We start from the raw sequence: 18,440 nt of genomic DNA on the forward strand, positions 1-18,440 counted from the left end.
TGTGTCTCGTCTGCAGAGATTCAAGGATACATACTGACCACAGATTCAGACCCATCGATGAAGCTGCTCAGGATCACAAACAGGAGCTCCAGAAATCCCTGAAGCTCATTCAGGAGAAACTGGAGCTCTTTAAACAAGTTAAAGGAAACTGTGATCAAACAGCAGAACACATGAAGGTCCAGGCCCGGAGCACAGAGAGGAAGATTAAGGAGCAGTTTAAGAAGCTTCACCAGTTTCTAGAAGAGGAAGAGGAGGCCAGGATCTCTGCCTTGAGGGATGAAGAGCAGCAGAAGAGCCAGATGATGAAGGAGAAGATGGAGGCTCTGAGCAGAAGATAGCAGCTCTTTCAGACACAGTCAGAGCCACAGAGGAGGAACTGAGAGCTGAAGACGTCTCATTCCTGCACAACTACAAGGCTGCAGTGGAAAGAGTCCAGCAGCGCCCCCTGCTGGAGGATCCACAGCTGCTCTCAGGAGCTCTGGTAGACGAGGCCAAACACCTGGGCAACCTGACCTTCAACATCTGGATCAAGATGAAGGAGATGGTCTCCTACACTCCTCTGATTCTGGATCCAAACACTGCTGGTCGAGAACTCCTCCTGTCTGAAGATCTGACCAGTGTGAGACGAGGACAGAAACAGCAGCTTCCTGATAATCCAGAGAGGTTTGATTACGACTGCGCTGTCCTTGGTTCAGAGGATTTAACTCTGGGACTCACAGCTGGGACTTTGAGGTTAGAAATGATGATCCCTGGGCCCTAGGTGTGATAAAAGAGTCTGTCCAGAGAAGGGAAAAATGGTGACTGGGTTTTGGGACATATGTCTCCATGAAGGAAAGTACATAGCAGCCTCCCCACCACTCTCAGACACCGTTCTCTCAGTGAAGAAGAAGCTCCAGAGGATCAGAGTTCATCTGAACTGGAACAAAGGAAAACTGTCTTTCTATGATCTTGATACTAACACACAAATACACACCTTCACACACACATTCACTGAGAGACTGTTTCCATACGTTGCCAATATAAGTAAACTCCCACTGAAGATATTACCAATGAAGGTCTCTGTCAACAGGCTTATGGCCTAGTTACTAAATGCATTAGCTAAGCATGCTATAAAGCATTATTTCAGGTTGAGTAAGGCTACTCAGAAATGCCATCCTGCATGTCAGTGATACTACACATGTTCTACGAGTTTATATGAAACAGAAAAAATCTTTATGCAATTTGTAATTTGAGTTTTTTGTCCGTATGTCCTCGGGTCTTTGACACAGGGCAAATATCTATATGTGACTGAACAGAGGAGTGTCAGTGTTTCAGGAACATAAGAACCATGTTGAGGCACAATCTGAACATTAGTTCTGTCAAAACATTTACTGATAGTCTTAAATGAAAAAACAATACTAACAATAATAATATTTGCTGCCAATATTGATATATATTGGCAAATGTAATTGTATTCATAAATACATAATATAGACAAACATTGAGTTATTATTTCTGATTTATTAATTGCTTTTAAATTCTTTTTTGGGGAGGAATATGTCTCATTGTAAGTAATCATTATATAATCTTTTGTCGGCCAGTTGATGATTTTTAATATCATGCTTTTATTGTTTTTATTTCATTCTGCAATGTCTATCATTGTGTAAGCAGAGGAACTACTTTCTTTCGAAATTGTGATTTTGATGTAAACTGTACATTTCTGATTATGTTCTGATCGCTTTGAACCAATTTTAATTATTATTGTAAAATTAATAAACAATCAAATAAAATGATTTCAGACTAAATGTGTTCAGAGATTTTGAGTATCAATCGTAAAATTTTGAGAATACAAGAAAGGTAATAATGTGTCGACACTGAAGTCATTATTTAAAATAAATAAAGTAATAATTCAGAGAAAGAAGTTGCAATTTATTGAGAATAAAGCCATAACATTATGAAATAGAGTCATAATATTATGAGGAAAAAGTCAGAATGTTTTGAGGAAAAAAAGTCAGAAAAAAATTAATATTTCAGGAATTAAGTCCTTAATATTAGTGATATTATTCATATTTAAATATGTATTTATTTAGAAGTCATATTTATGTTGTTTACAGTTTGTTGCTTATATGCCACCACAGAAAAGTACAGAAGCTGAGAGCGGCTGTGGTTGTTGAGAATATTTTTAGGCCTGTTAGATCACACAAGTTATCTCAAAGTAAATAACATTTGCTCAAAATAAGTTTTATCTCAAACATTGTTTTCTGATGATCAGATTTAATTGTCTCATGTTGAGATAACAAGTGTCTGCACTTCATGTTCAATATAAGAAAGGTTTCATACTTATGTTTTTTCCTTTCAGCCACGACAGAATGAAACATCACAGAAGAGACCAAAATTGAAGAGTAAGAAGACAGTAGGACAACAAAATTACTTTACGAGGACTATTTCTAAAAAAAAAAAAAAAAGAACAGAAAAAAAACACCAAAATACACAAAAATGATCTTACTTGTAATCTTATAGAAATCTCATAAACTAAACATTTTGGTTAATATTCAGACAAAAAAATTGGTGTAATTAAAGCAGCAGATGCCCTGACTTTTAGTCCCAAATATAAATATAAAGCTCTGAAAACACTGGATCCTACATTTCCCATGATGCAACTTGATAGTATCTTTCATTAAACCCTCCCTGCTTGGTAAACACCACATCTTTCAAACTCCACACCTCCAGTTTGTAACGCAGACTTTCTGTTATACGTTTGTAGTCCCCAAACTCAAATTGAGATTACCTTGATGACATCATTATGACATCATCAGGGTTATTATCTCCTCCACAGCCACAAACGACATCATACAACTGTTTTCACAGGCTGAGTAGAACTAACCATAACCAGTAACTGATCTTTGTGTGTACCATGAGGGGAGCGACACTTCAAGATATAAAAAGACAGATGTGAATGTGGTCAGTAGATTATATTATTCTCTTTAAAAAAGACTTCATTACAAGAATTGACTTCATTCATTCAGACAGTCAAAGTCTTTACATGTTCACTGTTTTTAAAAAAAATTTTAACCTGATTTTGAGAACTCCAATAGTTTTAATTATTATAATGATAAAAGTGCTGAGGGAGGACGCCCTATCTTTTGCTGGCCCAGGGTCGGGGCATTTTTCTTCAACAGTGGGTAACATAATGCAGTAAATGAAAGGCATAATGACGGAGGAAAAAGATGAAGCCGTTGGGAATATCAACATTTTTCATCAGACTTATTATAAAATTACAAAGAAAACAATATTTGATTAAAATGACAATATCAACTTATTATGCACTGAAAAATTAACAACCATGGCCTCCACCATTTCTAACACATCAACAAACACGTCACAACTGGTGAACTCTGACCTTTCAGAAACTTTCCACTTACGAGGTTGTGAATAAGAGGGGGGTCCATGGACTCTTCTTGTGAACACGGTAAACACAACCTCAGTTGAAGGCACCAATTGTCATCATGAGCATGTTAGCATGCTGATGTTAGCATTTAGCTCAAGGCACAGCTGTGTTGAAGTAGACCTTGGTTAGGGTGCAATACCGTGTTTGACCACACAGAATGGCAGATATTTACTAGCTATTACAACCCAGAGGGCGCTGTTTCACCCAAATAAATCAGAGAACATAAGCAGTGACAACACAAGAAGAAGTGTTTGTTATGTGACAAAGAAAGCACCTGCCCTCTTTGCACGAGGGCACCTGTGTGGGCGTTGGTTCATTGTTGTTGGGTTGGTGAGGGAGGAGTCAGGTGGTGGACAGGTTGGGCTCAGTCAGACAGGTCCAGAGCACTGAGCCCTGCCTTCCATGCAGGCGGTGTTAAGATATTGTCCACTGTGGAAAGCTTATTTTTTTGCCACCTCAACTAGCTGTTCAATGAATGCTGGCCCCATGAGTGTGTGCGGTATGTGTGTTCCTCATTCCACAGATGTGGACATGAAATGATGTGCATCATATGACATTGCTGCACTGTATGCCTGGTGTGTTCACCATTAACAACCAGATCAAACACCACGGAGAGAAGTCACACAAAGGAGGAAATACTGGGATTACTGGAGTACTGCCACTTCAATCTGCTGCTGATTTCACATCATAAACAGGAGTTTTTAAGGAGGTACAACTCAAAGTGAAAGTAAAACTTTCAACTTTCTTGACTGACCGACGTGTCTGTTTTTCTGCTGTTTTATCTTCACTTCAACAAATGTTTCTCAGTCAGAGGAGATCTCATCTGTAGTCTGTTGGTACATCTGGATTACTGCCTCTTCAATCTGCTGCTGATTTCACATCATAAAGAGGAGTTTTAGAGGAGCTACGACTCAAAGTGAAAGTATAAGGTCTTTTTTGACCTACCTTGTCGGTTTGCTGTGTTTTTAGCTTCACTCAGAGACAAATGTTTTCTCAGTCAGAGGAGGATCTTACCTGTCCTGTCTGTCAGGGCATCTTTACAGATCCTGTTGTCCTGTCATGCAGCCAGCTTCTGTAAAGACTGTGTGCAGAGATGGTGGAGAGAGAAACTGATACACGAGTGTCCACTTTGTAAGGAAAGACATTTATTGAGTGATCCACCTCGTAACCTGGCTTTAAAGAACCTGTGTGAGGCCTTCTTACTGGAGAGAGATCAGAGAGCTTCAGAGACTCTCTGCAGTCTGCACTCTGAGAAACTCAGACTCTTCTGTCTGGACCATCAGCAGCCGTGTGTCTCGTCTGCAGAGATTCAAGGATACATACTGACCACAGATTCAGACCCATCGATGAAGCTGCTCAGGATCACAAACAGGAGCTCCAGAAATCCCTGAAGCCCTTTCAGAAGAAACTGGAGCTCTTTAAACAAGTTAAAGGAAACTGTGATCAAACAGCAGAACACATGAAGGTCCAGGCCCGACGCACAGAGAGGAAGATTAAGAGCAGTTTAAGAAGCTACACCAGTTTCTAGAAGAGGAAGAGGAGGCCAGGATCTCTGCTCTGAGGGAGGAAGAGGAGCAGAAGAGTCAGATGATGAAGGAGAAGGTGGAGGCTCTGAGCAGAGAGATAGCAGCTCTTTCAGACACATTCAGAGCCACAGAGGAGGAACTGAGAGCTGAAGACGTCTCATTCCTGCACAACTACAAGGCTGCAGTGGAAAGAGCCAGCAGCGCCCCCTGCTGGAGGATCCACAGCTGCTCTCAGGAGCTCTGATAGACGAGGCCAAACACCTGGGCAACCTGACCTTCAACATCTGGAACAAGATGAAGAGATGGTCTCCTACACTCCTCTGATTCTGGATCCAAACACTGCTCTCCAAAACTCATCCTGTCTGAAGATCTGACCAGTGTGAGACGAGGAGAGAAACAGCAGCTTCCTGATAATCCAGAGAGGTTTGATCATCATTGCGTTGTCCTTGGTTCAGAGGATTTAACTCTGGGACTCACAGCTGGGACTTTGAGGTTAGAAATGATCATTACTGGTGCCTAGGTGTGATGAAGGAGTCTGTCCGGAGAAAGGGAGAAATACCAACTGGATTCTGGGAAATATATCTCCATGATGGAAAGTACAAAGCATCCTCCTCACCACTCTCAGAAACCGTTCTCTCAGTGAAGAAGCAGCTCTGGAGGATCAGAGTTCATCTGGACTTTGACAAAGGAAAACTGTCTTTCTATGATCTTGATACTAACAAACACATACACACCTTCACACACACATTCACTGAGAGACTGTTTCCATACGTTGCTGCATAGAACTCCCACTGAAGATATTACCAATGAAGGTCTATGTATCAACAGGCTTATGGCCTAGTTACTAAATGCATTAGCTAAGCATGCTATATAGCATTATATTCAGGTTGAGTAAGGCTACTCAGAAATGCCATCCTGCATGTCAGTGATACTACACATGTTCTACGAGTTTATATGAAACAGAAAAAATATCTATATATGACTGAACAGAGGAGTGTCAGTGTTTCAGGAGCATAAGAACCATGTTGAGGCAAAATCTGAACATTAGTTCTGTCAAAACATTTACTGATAGTCTTAAATGAAAAAACAATACTTTAAATTATCTGATGTTGAATATTTGCTGCCAATATTGATATATATTGGCAGATATAATTGTGTACATAAATACATAATATAAACAAACATTGAGTTATTATTTCTGATTTATTAATTACTTTTAAAGTGTTTTTTGGGGGAGGAATATGTCTCATTGTAAGTAATCATTATATAATCTTTTGTCAGTCAGTTGATGATTTTTAATATCATGCTTTTATTGTTTTTATTTCATTCTGCACTGTCTATCATTGTGTAAGCAGAGGCACTGATTTTGACGTAAATTGTACATTTCTGATTATGTTCTGATCGCTTTGAACCAATTTGAATTATTATTGTAAAATTAATAAACAATCAAATCAAAATGATTTCAGACTAAAATGTGTTCAGAGATTTTGAGTGTCAATCGTAATATTTTGAGAATACAAGAAAAGGTAATAATGTGACGACACTGAAGTCATTATATTTAAAAAAAAAAAAAAAAAAAGTTTCCATGTATTGAGAATAAAGCCATAACATAATGAAAATAGTGTCATAATATTATGAGGAAAAAGTCAGAATGTTTTGAGGGAAAAGTATTAATATTTTAGGAATTACATATTAGTAGATATTATTAAATTTAAATATGTATTTATTTAGAAGTCATATTTCTGTTGTTTACAGTTTGTTGCTTATATGCCACCACAGGAAAGTACAGAAGCTGACGGCTGTGGTTGTTGAGAATATTTTTAGGCCTGTTAGATCACACAAGTTATCTCAAAGTAAATAACATTTGCTCAAATTAAGTTTGCTCTCAAACATTGTTTTCTGCTGATCAGATTTAATTGTCTCATGTTGAGATAACAAGTGTCTGCACTTCATGTTCAATATAAGAAAGGTTTCATACTTGAGTTTTTTCCTTTCAGCCACGACAGAATGAAACATCACAGAAGAGACCAAAATTGAAGAGTAAGAAGACAGTAGGACAACAAAATACTTTACAAGGACTATTTCTTAAAAATAGAATAGAAAAACACTAACAATACACAAAAATGATCTTACTCTTTTAATAATAATAATAATATCTGTAAATATATATTTTGATTAATTTTCTAATAATACTCAGACAAAAAAATTGGTGTAATTAAAGCAGCAGATATCCTGACTTTAGTCCCAAATATAAATATAAAGCTCTGAATACACTGGATCCTACATTTCCCATGATGCAACTTGATAGTATCTTTCATTAAACCCTCGCTGCTTGGTAAACACCAACATCTTTCAAACTCCACACCTCCAGTTTGTAACGCAGACTCTCTGTTATACGTTTGTAGTCCCCAAACTCAAATTGAGATTACCTTGATGACATCATTATGACATCATCAGGGTTATTATCTCCTCCAGAGCCACAAACGACATCATACAACTGTTTTCACAGGCTGAGTAGAACTAACCATAACCAGTAAACTGATCTTTGTGTGTACCATGACGGGAGTGACACTTCAAGATATAAGAAAGACGATGTGAATGTGGTCAGTAGATTATATTATTCTCTTTAAAAAAAGACTTCATTACAAGAATTGACTTCATTCATTCAGACAGTCAAAGTCTTTACATGTTCACTGTTTTTTTTTATTTGTTTAACCCGATTTTTGAGAACTCCAATAGTTTTAATTATTATAATGATAAAAGTGCTGAGGAGGACGCCCTATCTTTTGCTGGCCCAGGGTCGGGGCATTTTTCTTCAACAGTGGGTAACATAATGCAGTAAATGAAAGGCATAATGACGGAGGAAAAAGATGAGGCCGTTGGGAATATCAACATTTTTCCTCAGACTTATTATAAAATTACAAAGAAAACAATATTTGATTAAAATGACAATATATCAACTTATTATGCACTGAAAAATTAACAACCATGACCTCCACCATTTCTAACAACGTCAACAAACACGTCACAACTGGTGAACTCTGACCTATCAGAAACTTTCCAATTACGAGGTTGTGATTAAGAGGGGGGCGTCCACATGGACTCTTCTTGTGAACACGGTAAACACAACCTCAGTTGAAGGCACCAATTGTCATCGTGAGCATGTAAGCATGCTGATGTTAGCATTTAGCTCAAGGCACAGCTGTGTCGAAGTAGACCTTGGTTAGGGTGCAATACCGTGTTTGACCACACAGAATGGCAGATATTTACTAGCTATTACAACCCAGAGGGCGCTGTTTCACCCAAATAAATCAGAGAACATAAGCAGTGACAACACAAGAAGAAGTGATTATGTGACAAAGAAAGCACCTGCCCTCTTTGCACGAGGGCACCTGTGTGGGCGTTGGTTCATTGTTGTTGGCTTGGTGAGGGAGGAGTCAGGTGGTGGGCAGGTTGGGCTCAGTCAGACAGGTCCAGAGCACTGAGCCCTGCCTCCCATGCAGGCGGTGTTATGATATTGTCACACTGTGGAAAGCTTCTTTTTTTTGAAACCTCAACTAGCTGTTCAATGAAGGTGTGGCCCCATGAATGTGTGCGGTATGTGTGTTCCTCATTCCACAGATGTGGACATGAATGATGTGCGTCATATCACATTGCTGCACTGTATGCCTGGTGTGTTCACCATTAACAACCAGATCAAACACCACGGAGCGAAGTCACACAAAGGAGGAAATACTGGGATTACTGGAGTACTGCCTCTTCAATCTGCTGCTGATTTCACATCATAAACAGGAGTTTTTAAGGAGCTACAACTCAAAGTGAAAGTAAAACTTTCAACTTTCTTGACTGACCGACGTGTCTGTTTTTCTGCTGTTTTTAGCTTCACTTCAACAAATGTTTCTCAGTCAGAGGAGATCTCATCTGTAGTCTGTTGAGACATCTGGATTACTGCCTCTTCAATCTGCTGCTGATTTCACATCATAAACAAGAGTTTTAGAGCTCTATGACTCAAAGTGAATGTAAAACTTTCTTGACCTACCTTGTCGGTTTGCTGTGTTTTTAGCTTCACTCAGAGACAAATGTTTTCTCAGTCAGAGGACGATCTTACCTGTCCTGTCTGTCAGGGCATCTTTAAAGATCCTGTTGTGCTGTCATGCAGCCACAGCTTCTGTAAAGACTGTGTGCAGAGATGGTGGAGAGAGAAACTGATAAACGAGTGTCCACTTTGTAAGGAAAGACATTTATTGAGTGATCCACCTCGTAACCTGGCTTTAAAGAACCTGTGTGAGGCCTTCTTACTGGAGAGAGATCAGAGAGGTTCAGCAGAGACTCTCTGCAGTCTGCACTCTGAGAAACTCAGACTCTTCTGTCTGGATCATCAGCAGCCATGTGTCTCGTCTGCAGAGATTCAAGGATACATACTGACCACAGATTCAGACCCATTGATGAAGTTGCACAGGATCAAAAACAGGAGCTCCAGAAATCCCTGAAGCTCATTCAGGAGAAACTGGAGCTCTTTAAACAAGTTAAAGGAAACTGTGATCAAACAGCAGAACACATGAAGGTCCAGGCCCGACACACAGAGAGTCAGATTAAGAAGCAGTTTAAGAAGCTACACCAGTTTCTAGAAGAGGAAGAGGAGGCCAGGATCTCTGCTCTGAGGGAGGAAGAGGAGCAGAAGAGTCAGATGATGAAGGAGAAGGTTGAGGCTATGAGCAGAGAGATAGCAGCTCTTTCAGACACTGTCAGAGCCACAGAGGAGGAGATGAGAGCTGAAGACATCTCATTCCTGCACAACTACAAGGCTGCAGTGGAAAGAGTCCAGCAGCGACCCCTGCTGGAGGATCCACAGCTGCTCTCAGGAGCTCTCATAGACGTAGCCAAACACCTGGGCAACCTGACCTTCAACATCTGGAACAAGATGAAGAACATGGTCTCCTACACTCCTCTGATTCTGGATCCAAACACTGCTCGTCCAGAATATATCTTCTCCGAAGATCTGACCAGTGTGAGTTTTGGAGAGAAACAGCAGCTTCCTGATAATCCAGAGAGGTTTGATCATCATTGCGTTGTCCTTGGTTCAGAGGGATTTAACTCTGGGACTCACAGCTGGGACTTTGAGGTTAGAAATGATGATTCCTGGTTCTTAGGTGTGATGAAAGAGTCTGTCCGGAGAAAGGGAAAAATACCGACTGGATTCTGGGAAATTGTCTCCGTGATGGAAAGTACATGGCAGCCTCCTCACCACTCTCAGAAACCGTTCTCTCGCGGTGAAGAAGAAGCTCCGGAGGATCAGAGTTCATCTGGACTGGAACAAAGGAAAACTGTCATTCTGTGATCTTGATACTAACACACACATACACACCTTCACACACGCATTCACTGAGAGACTGTTTCCATATGTTGACACTGTGAGTAAACTTCCAGTGAAGATACTACCATTGAAGGTCTCTGTCTACAGGCGTATGGCCTAGTTACTAAACGCATTAGCTAAGCATGCTATATAGCATCATATTCAGGTTGAGTAAGTTTACTTTCTGTACATAATACATAGTGAACAAATTGTGATAATTATCTCCTAAATTTGGAGAATTTCTGAAAATAATTGTGACCGAGTATATAGTTATGGGACATTCTACAGTTGGAAAAAAAACAGTTGTAATGGAGACACTGTTTTTTCATAACTTAAGACAGATATTGATATGTTTGTGATTTAAATGTCAGATTTATTGGATGAGTTCTACTCTTATTGTCTTTTTAGGGGAGGAATATGACTCATTTTGAGCAATCATTATATATTTTTGGCTTATTTGTAGGCAAGTTGATGATTTTTATTATTTGGATGTATTGTGTAAGGAGAGGCATTACTTGATCTAAATTGTGAAGACTTCAGATTCAGACTTGATTTTGAGCTCACTATAAGTTACAATGTTAATTTAAACTGTACACTACTGATTATGTTCCCATCATTTTGAGCTCTTTTTTAATTATGATTCTACAACTAACAAGAATAAAATGGAAATTGTTTCAGATTAAAAATGTGTCCAGAGAGTTTGAGCATGAGTTAAAACCATATTAATTTAGGGAGTATTGGAGACACTGTCAAGAAAGAAAAGAAATGGAAGAATATAGTCAATATTTGAAAACAAAACAAACAAAAAGTCATGAGTCATTTATAAAAATAAAGTTAGAATATTTTGAGAAAAGGCCACATTAGAAAAATAAAGTCATATTTCAAGAATAAAGTCTTAATATTTGGAGAAAAAGAATCCTGTTTATATTATTTACAATTTGTTGCTTTATGCCACCACAGAAAAGGACATAAGCTTTCTATCGTTTGTTATGAGGCCAGAGTATGAAGCAAAGCTCTGTCTATCTGGCTGTCTTTCGGTTGGTCTAACACTTTGCTCCAGACTGAAATCTGGACGAGGTTGTGGAGGGCAGAAGGTTTTTGTAGTCAATCCGTTATTGAACAGAGAGCCAGTGTAGTTGGATGAGAATGGAGGTGATGTGGTTGGAGGATTTGGTGTGGGTGATGATCCGGCAGCAGAGTTCTGAATGATTGTCTAACCGTAACTATTCAAGACCAAAGCCTAACTTTAACTATTCAAGATCAATGAAATTTTAACTATTCAAGATCAATGCCTAACTTTAACTATTCAAGATCAATGCCTAACCTTAACTACTCAAGGGCAATGCCTAACTTTAACTATTCAAGATCAATGCCTAACCGTAACTACTCAAGAGCAATGCCTAACCTTAACTATTCCAGGTCAATGCCTAACTTTAACTATTCAAGATCAATGCCTAACCGTAACTACTCAAGAGCAATGCCTAACTTTAACTATTCAAGATCAATGCCTAACTTTAACTACTCAAGATCAATGCCTAACCGTAACTATTCAAGATCAATGCCTAACTTTAACTATTCAAGATCAATGCCTAACCATAACTACTCAAGAGCAATGCCTAACTTTAACTATTCAAGATCAATGCCTAACTTTAACTATTCAAGATCAATGCCTAACCTTAACTATTCAAGATCAATGCCTAACTTTAACTATTCAAGATCAATGCCTAACCTTAACTATTCAAGTTCAATGCCTGACCTTAACTATTCAAGTTCAATGCCTAACCTTAACCATTCAAGTTCAATGCCTAACCTTAACTATTCAAGATCAATGACTAACCTTAACAATTATGGTTCAATGCCTAACCTTAACTATTCAAGTTCAATGCCTAACCTTAACTATTCAAGATCAATGCCTAACTTTAACTATTCAAGATCAATGCCTAACCTTAACTATTCAAGATCAATGCCTAGCCTTAACTATTCAAGGTCAATGCCTAACCTTAACTATTCAAGGTCAATGCCTAACCTTAACTATTCAAGATCAATGCCTAACCTTAACTATTCAAGGTCAATGCCTAACCTTAACTATTCAAGGTCAATGCCTAACCTAAGCCATCTCGAAAGAGCTTCCCCAACTTGCGGGTTCCCTTCTAGACGTTACCCTGAATAGTTTACTAAACACCTGCTATTGCCACCACAGCTTTATATAACAGGCGTTCACTGAAGGCTTTGTAGCGTGCACCTAATGGCTGTGTGCGTTATCTGTCATGGTCCGGCTGTGCCTTTCTCCCTCATTTCGAGACAACCATTGTTAAGGTGACCAAAGTGGCAAAGGCTGGAGACTCTGGACATTTGAGTTTTGAACGTGAGGTAACCGGAATTAGGGAGAGAGAGCCAGGTAATTCCACCAAAAGGACTTTATTTCAGATGGGTTTCCCCTTTAACCTCATCAAGTGGTGTATTTTAGTAGACGCACTTGATGAAGATAGGGGAAAAGTCTGGCTGGTAGCATGCAGGGCAAACAGAGAAATGTTTTTCTCCTCCCCTCCTATTTATTGGAGCACTTATTGTCTTCTGATTGGGCTCATCTGTGCCTAGTTGACTCTGAACAGCACAGGTGAACCTGTGGCTCCTCTCAGAGCTCATCAGGATAAAGGCGGACATGCAACACTTTCTAGCATTGCCGCCCCATAAACTGCTTGCAGTTTTGAACCACCATTCATGTCCGCCGCCCCGTAAGGAGATATTTGAGGTGACGGTGTAGCAGGCCCCTCCGGAGGTCGGAGACAGAAGCCGTATCCCTCAGGAGGATGAAGACCTTGACAGAGGCGGTACCCCTCTGGAGGACGACCATGGAAGCAGCGGAAACAGCCTATTATCACAAAGTAATTTCACTTCAAAATAATAGCAATATTTTTTTATTTTTTTTTTGCCCTCTGGGTATTGTCATGGGTGGGGGTGGGCGGTGTGTGGGATATATACCAGTCCAAACATGTTTGTGCAATGGATTGTAAGAGTTGTATTAGCAAAATGTATAAATAAACTCTAATAATACAAAATAATAATAATAGCAGGCCACCTTAGAGTGTCAATAAGACAGTAGCAGGATATTCTGATGTAGAATTTCTAAATTAAAACCTTTAAAATCTCGAAAAATCTGTTTTTTTCCCCTCTAAACTCAGATTAGAAATAAAAGGAAACTGTCCCAAAAAAAACCCTGCAAACCATATTTCAGAGAAAAAATTAATTCTAATTGTGTGAATACTTAGTCAACTTAGCTCACAGCCTACTTTCGCTTCAAAATGAAAGCAGACCACCTGAGAGTCACTCAGACAGTCTCAGGACATTCTGATGTAGAATTTAAAAAAATAAAAGCCCTTTAAAGTCTCAGAAATTAGCTATGTTCCCTCTAAATTCATCAGCCAGCCATCCATCCATCCATCATCTGTAACCACTAATCCTATTCAAGGTCGCAGGGGGGGTGGAGCCGATCCCAGCTGACATTTGGTGAAGGCGGGGTACATCCTGGACAGGTCGCCAGCCTATCACAGGGCTGACACATAGAGACAGAAAAGATGTTCATGCTCCCTCTAAATTCAGATTAGAATTAAAAGGAAACTGTCTATTATCACAGCCTACGTTCGCTTTAAATGATAGCAGACCACCTCAGAGTGTCATTCAGAGATATCAGGACATTATGATGTGGAATTTCAAAATTAAAGCCATCTAAAATGTCATATATGAGCTATGTTCCCTAAAAAAAATGCAGATTAGAATTGATAGGAAAGAGCCTGTTACCAGAACAATTTAATTTGTGACTGATAGCAAACCACCTCAATGTCACTCAGAGAATATCTGGGACATGATGCTGAATCCCTCTAATGGAAAGGAGGAGTTGTGACCCATCCAGTTCAGCGGTGTGGCAGTAGCTGTGGGGTCACTGACATCGTGCTGTCAAGAGCTTTTGAATGTAATTTAATACTTAAAAATCTAATATTATTCTCAAGTGGGTTAGCATAGCTCACTGTTGTCTTCTGTAAATTAAGTCCACTTCTTTATTAGACTCAGTTTTACCTGTGCAATTATATTTTTCCGATATAATAATTGAATACAAGAACAGTTGTAAATGAGTGAATAAGAGTTATTTTATGTAGTTATGCCTTAGAACAGCTGCACTGTGAGAGAGTCAAGCACATGAGTCACACGGTGGAATATTCTTGATTTGATGTTTGTTTTGCATATTTATTAGTTGCTGTGCTTTAATCAGTTTTCTCTGAAATATGGTTTGTAGACAGTAGTTATTATTATTTAATTATCATTCATTTAATTTATTATTTTATATGTATTCATTTTGTTTCATTTATGTATTTTTGTTTATTTGTTTATTAATTTATTATTGACAGGCTGACTGAATGAATGAATGAATGAATGTGAAATGGTCTATCACGTTCGTCAAACGGTGCTTTTATTTTGAAGTCAGTTCTTACACACTCTTACTGTAATAAAGATATACACCTACAATAAAACAACAAGAGGGATGGCTTGACTGTGTTTTTCAAGTCGAGGCTTGACTGAAGTTCAACTCCACGGAGAGAAGCCACAGAAAGGAAGAAACACTGGGAACACAGGTAACACTGGGATTACTGGAGTACTGGAATACTTCAACCTGCTGCTGATTCAACATAGTCTAGTATTATATATAAACAAGAGATTTAGAGGAGCTAGGCTACGACTCAAAGTGAAGAGTATAACTTTCAACCTTCGGACTGATCGACTGCTCTCTCTGTGTGCTGTGATTTTATTTTCACTCAGGGACAAAATGGCTTCCAGATCAGAGGAGGATCTCTGTTGTCCTGTCTGCTATGAAATCTTTAAAGATCCTGTTGTTCTGTCATGTAGCCACAGCTTCTGTAAAGACTGTCTGAAGAGCTGGTGGAGAGAGAAACAAACACGTGAGTGTCCAGTTTGTAAGAGGAGATCTTCAAAGTGGGAGCCTCCATGTAACCTGGCTTTAAAGAACCTGTGTGAGGCCTTCTTACTGGAGAGAGATCAGAGAGCTTCAGAGGCTCTCTGCAGTCTGCACTCTGAGAAACTCAGACTCTTCTGTCTGGATCATCAGCAGCCGGTGTGTCTCGTCTGCAGAGATTCAAGGAAACATACTGACCACAGATTCAAACCCATCGATGAAGCTGCTCAGGATCACAAACAGGAGCTCCACAAATCCCTGAAGCCCATTCAGGAGAAACTGGAGCTCTTTAAACAAGTTAAAGGAAACTGTGATCAAACAGCAGAACACATGAAGGTCCAGGCCCGACACACAGAGAGGCAGATTAAGGAGGAGTTTAAGAAGCTACACCAGTTTCTAGAAGAGGAAGAGAAGGCCAGGATCTCTGCTCTGAGGGAGGAAGAGGAGCAGAAGAGTCAGATGATGAAGGAGAAGATGGAGGCTCTGAGCAGAGAGATAGCAGCTCTTTCAGACACATTCAGAGCCACAGAGGAGGAGCTGAGAGCTGAAGACGTCTCATTCCTGCACAACTACAAGGCTGCAGTGGAAAGAGTCCAGCAGCGCCCCCTGCTGGAGGATCCACAGCTGCTCTCAGGAGCTCTGATAGACGAGGCCAAACACCTGGGCAACCTGACCTTCAACATCTGGAACAAGATGAAGAACATGGTCTCGTACACTCCTCTGATTCTGGATCCAAACACTGCTGGTCGAGAACTCCTCCTGTCTGAAGATCTGACCAGTGTGAGACGAGGACAGAAACAGCAGCTTCCTGATAATCCAGAGAGGTTTGATCACGAGACCGTTGTCCTTGGTTCAGAGGGATTTAACTCTGGGACTCACAGCTGGGACTTTGAGGTTAGAAATGATGATTCCTGGGGCCTAGGTGTGATGAAGGAGTCTGTCCGAGAAAGGGAGAAATACCAACTGGATTCTGGGAAATATATCTCCATGATGGAAAGTACGTAGCATCCTCCTCACCACTCTCAGAAACCGTTCTCTCAGTGAAGAAGCAGCTCCGGAGGATCAGAGTTCATCTGGACTTTGACAAAGGAAAACTGTCTTTCTATGATCTTGATACTAACACACACATACACACCTTCACACACACATTCACTGAGAGACTGTTTCCATACGTTGCCGCTAAGAATAAACTCCCACTGAAGATATTACCAATGAAGGTCTATGTATCAACAGGCTTATGGCCTAGTTACTAAATGCATTAGCTAAGCATGCTATATAGCATTATATTCAGGTTGAGTAAGGCTACTCAGAAATGCCATCCTGCATGTCAGTGATACTATACATGTTCTACGAGTTTATATGAAACAGAAAAAATATCTATATATGACTGAACAGAGGAGTGTCAGTGTTTCAGGAGCATAAGAACCATGTTGAGGCAAAATCTGAACATTAGTTCTGTCAAAACATTTACTGATAGTCTTAAATGAAAAAAACATACTTTAAATTATCTGATGTTGAATATTTGCTGCCAATATTGATATATATTGGCAGATATAATTGTGTACATAAATACATAATATAAACAAACATTGAGTTATTATTTCTAATTTATTAATTACTTTTAAAGTGTTTTTTGGGGGAGGAATATGTCTCATTGTAAGTAATCATTATATAATCTTTTGTCAGTCAGTTGATGATTTTTAATATCATGCTTTTATTGTTTTTATTTCATTCTGCACTGTCTATCATTGTGTAAGCAGAGGCATGATTTTGACGTAAATTGTACATTTCTGATTATGTTCTGATCGCTTTGAACCAATTTGAATTATTATTGTAAAATTAATAAACAATCAAATCAAAATGATTTCAGACTAAAATGTGTTCAGAGATTTTGAGTGTCAATCGTAATATTTTGAGAATACAAGAAAAGGTAATAATGTGACGACACTGAAGTCATTATATTTAAAAAAACAATAAAGTTATACTATTCAGAGAAAAAAGTTTCAATGTATTGAGAATAAAGCCATAACATAATGAAAATAGTGTCATAATATTATGAGGAAAAAGTCAGAATGTTTTGAGGGGAAAAGTATTAATATTTTAGGAATTACATATTAGTAGATATTATTAATATTTAAATATGTATTTATTTAGAAGTCATATTTCTGTTGTTTACAGTTTGTTGCTTATATGCCACCACAGAAAAGTACAGAAGCTGAGAGCGGCTGTGGTTGTTGAGAATATTTTTAGGCCTGTTAGATCACACAAGTTATCTCAAAGTAAATAACATTTGCTCAAATTAAGTTTGCTCTCAAACATTGTTTTCTGCTGATCAGATTTAATTGTCTCATGTTGAGATAACAAGTGTCTGCACTTCATGTTCAATATAAGAAAGGTTTCATACTTGAGTTTTTTCCTTTCAGCCACGACAGAATGAAACATCACAGAAGAGACCAAAATTGAAAGAGTAAGAAGACAGTAGGACAACAAAATACTTTTACAAGGACTATTTCTTAAAAATATAGAATAGAAAAAACACTAACAATACACAAAAATGATCTTACTCTTTAATAAAAATAATAATATCTGTAAATATATATTTTGATTAATTTTCTAATAATACTCAGACAAAAAAATGGTGTAATTAAAGCAGCAGATATCCTGACTTTAATCCCAAATATAAATATAAAGCTCTGAATACACTGGATCCTACATTTCCCATGATGCAACCTGATAGTATCTTTCATTAAACCCTCGCTGCTTGGTAAACACCAACATCTTTCAAACTCCACACCTCCAGTTTGTAACGCAGACTCTCTGTTATACGTTTGTAGTCCCCAAACTCAAATTGAGATTACCTTGATGACATCATTATGACATCATCAGGGTTATTATCTCCTCCAGAGCCACAAACGACATCATTCAACTGTTTTCACAGGCTGAGTAGAACTAACCATAACCAGTAAACTGATCTTTGTGTGTACCATGACGGGAGTGACACTTCAAGATATAAAAAAAGACGAGATGTGAATGTGGTCAGTAGATTATATTATTCTCTTTAAAAAAAGACTTCATTACAAGAATTGACTTCATTCATTCAGACAGTCAAAGTCTTTACATGTTCACTGTTTTTTTTTATTTGTTTAACCCATTTTTGAGAACTCCAAT

General features: G+C 38.7%; 1 protein-coding gene and 1 pseudogene across 1 annotated transcript; both read left to right on the forward strand.

Moving 5' to 3' along the window:
- Positions 1-8,960: 8,960 nt before the first annotated feature.
- LOC119485190 lies at positions 8,961-10,427 on the forward strand (annotated as a pseudogene).
- Positions 10,428-14,809: 4,382 nt separating this feature from the next.
- Positions 14,810-16,868, forward strand: LOC119478787 (nuclear factor 7, ovary-like). Its single transcript, XM_037753790.1, is given in 3 exon segments — positions 14,810-14,934; positions 15,119-16,230; positions 16,233-16,868. Coding segments are annotated over 2 exon segments (1,398 nt in total). The 5' UTR covers positions 14,810-14,934; positions 15,119-15,125; the 3' UTR covers positions 16,526-16,868.
- The last annotated feature ends 1,572 nt before the right edge of the window (positions 16,869-18,440 follow it).

The sequence above is a fragment of the Sebastes umbrosus genome, chromosome 1 (genome assembly GCF_015220745.1).
Source record: "Sebastes umbrosus isolate fSebUmb1 chromosome 1, fSebUmb1.pri, whole genome shotgun sequence".
NCBI lineage: Eukaryota > Metazoa > Chordata > Actinopteri > Perciformes > Sebastidae > Sebastes > Sebastes umbrosus.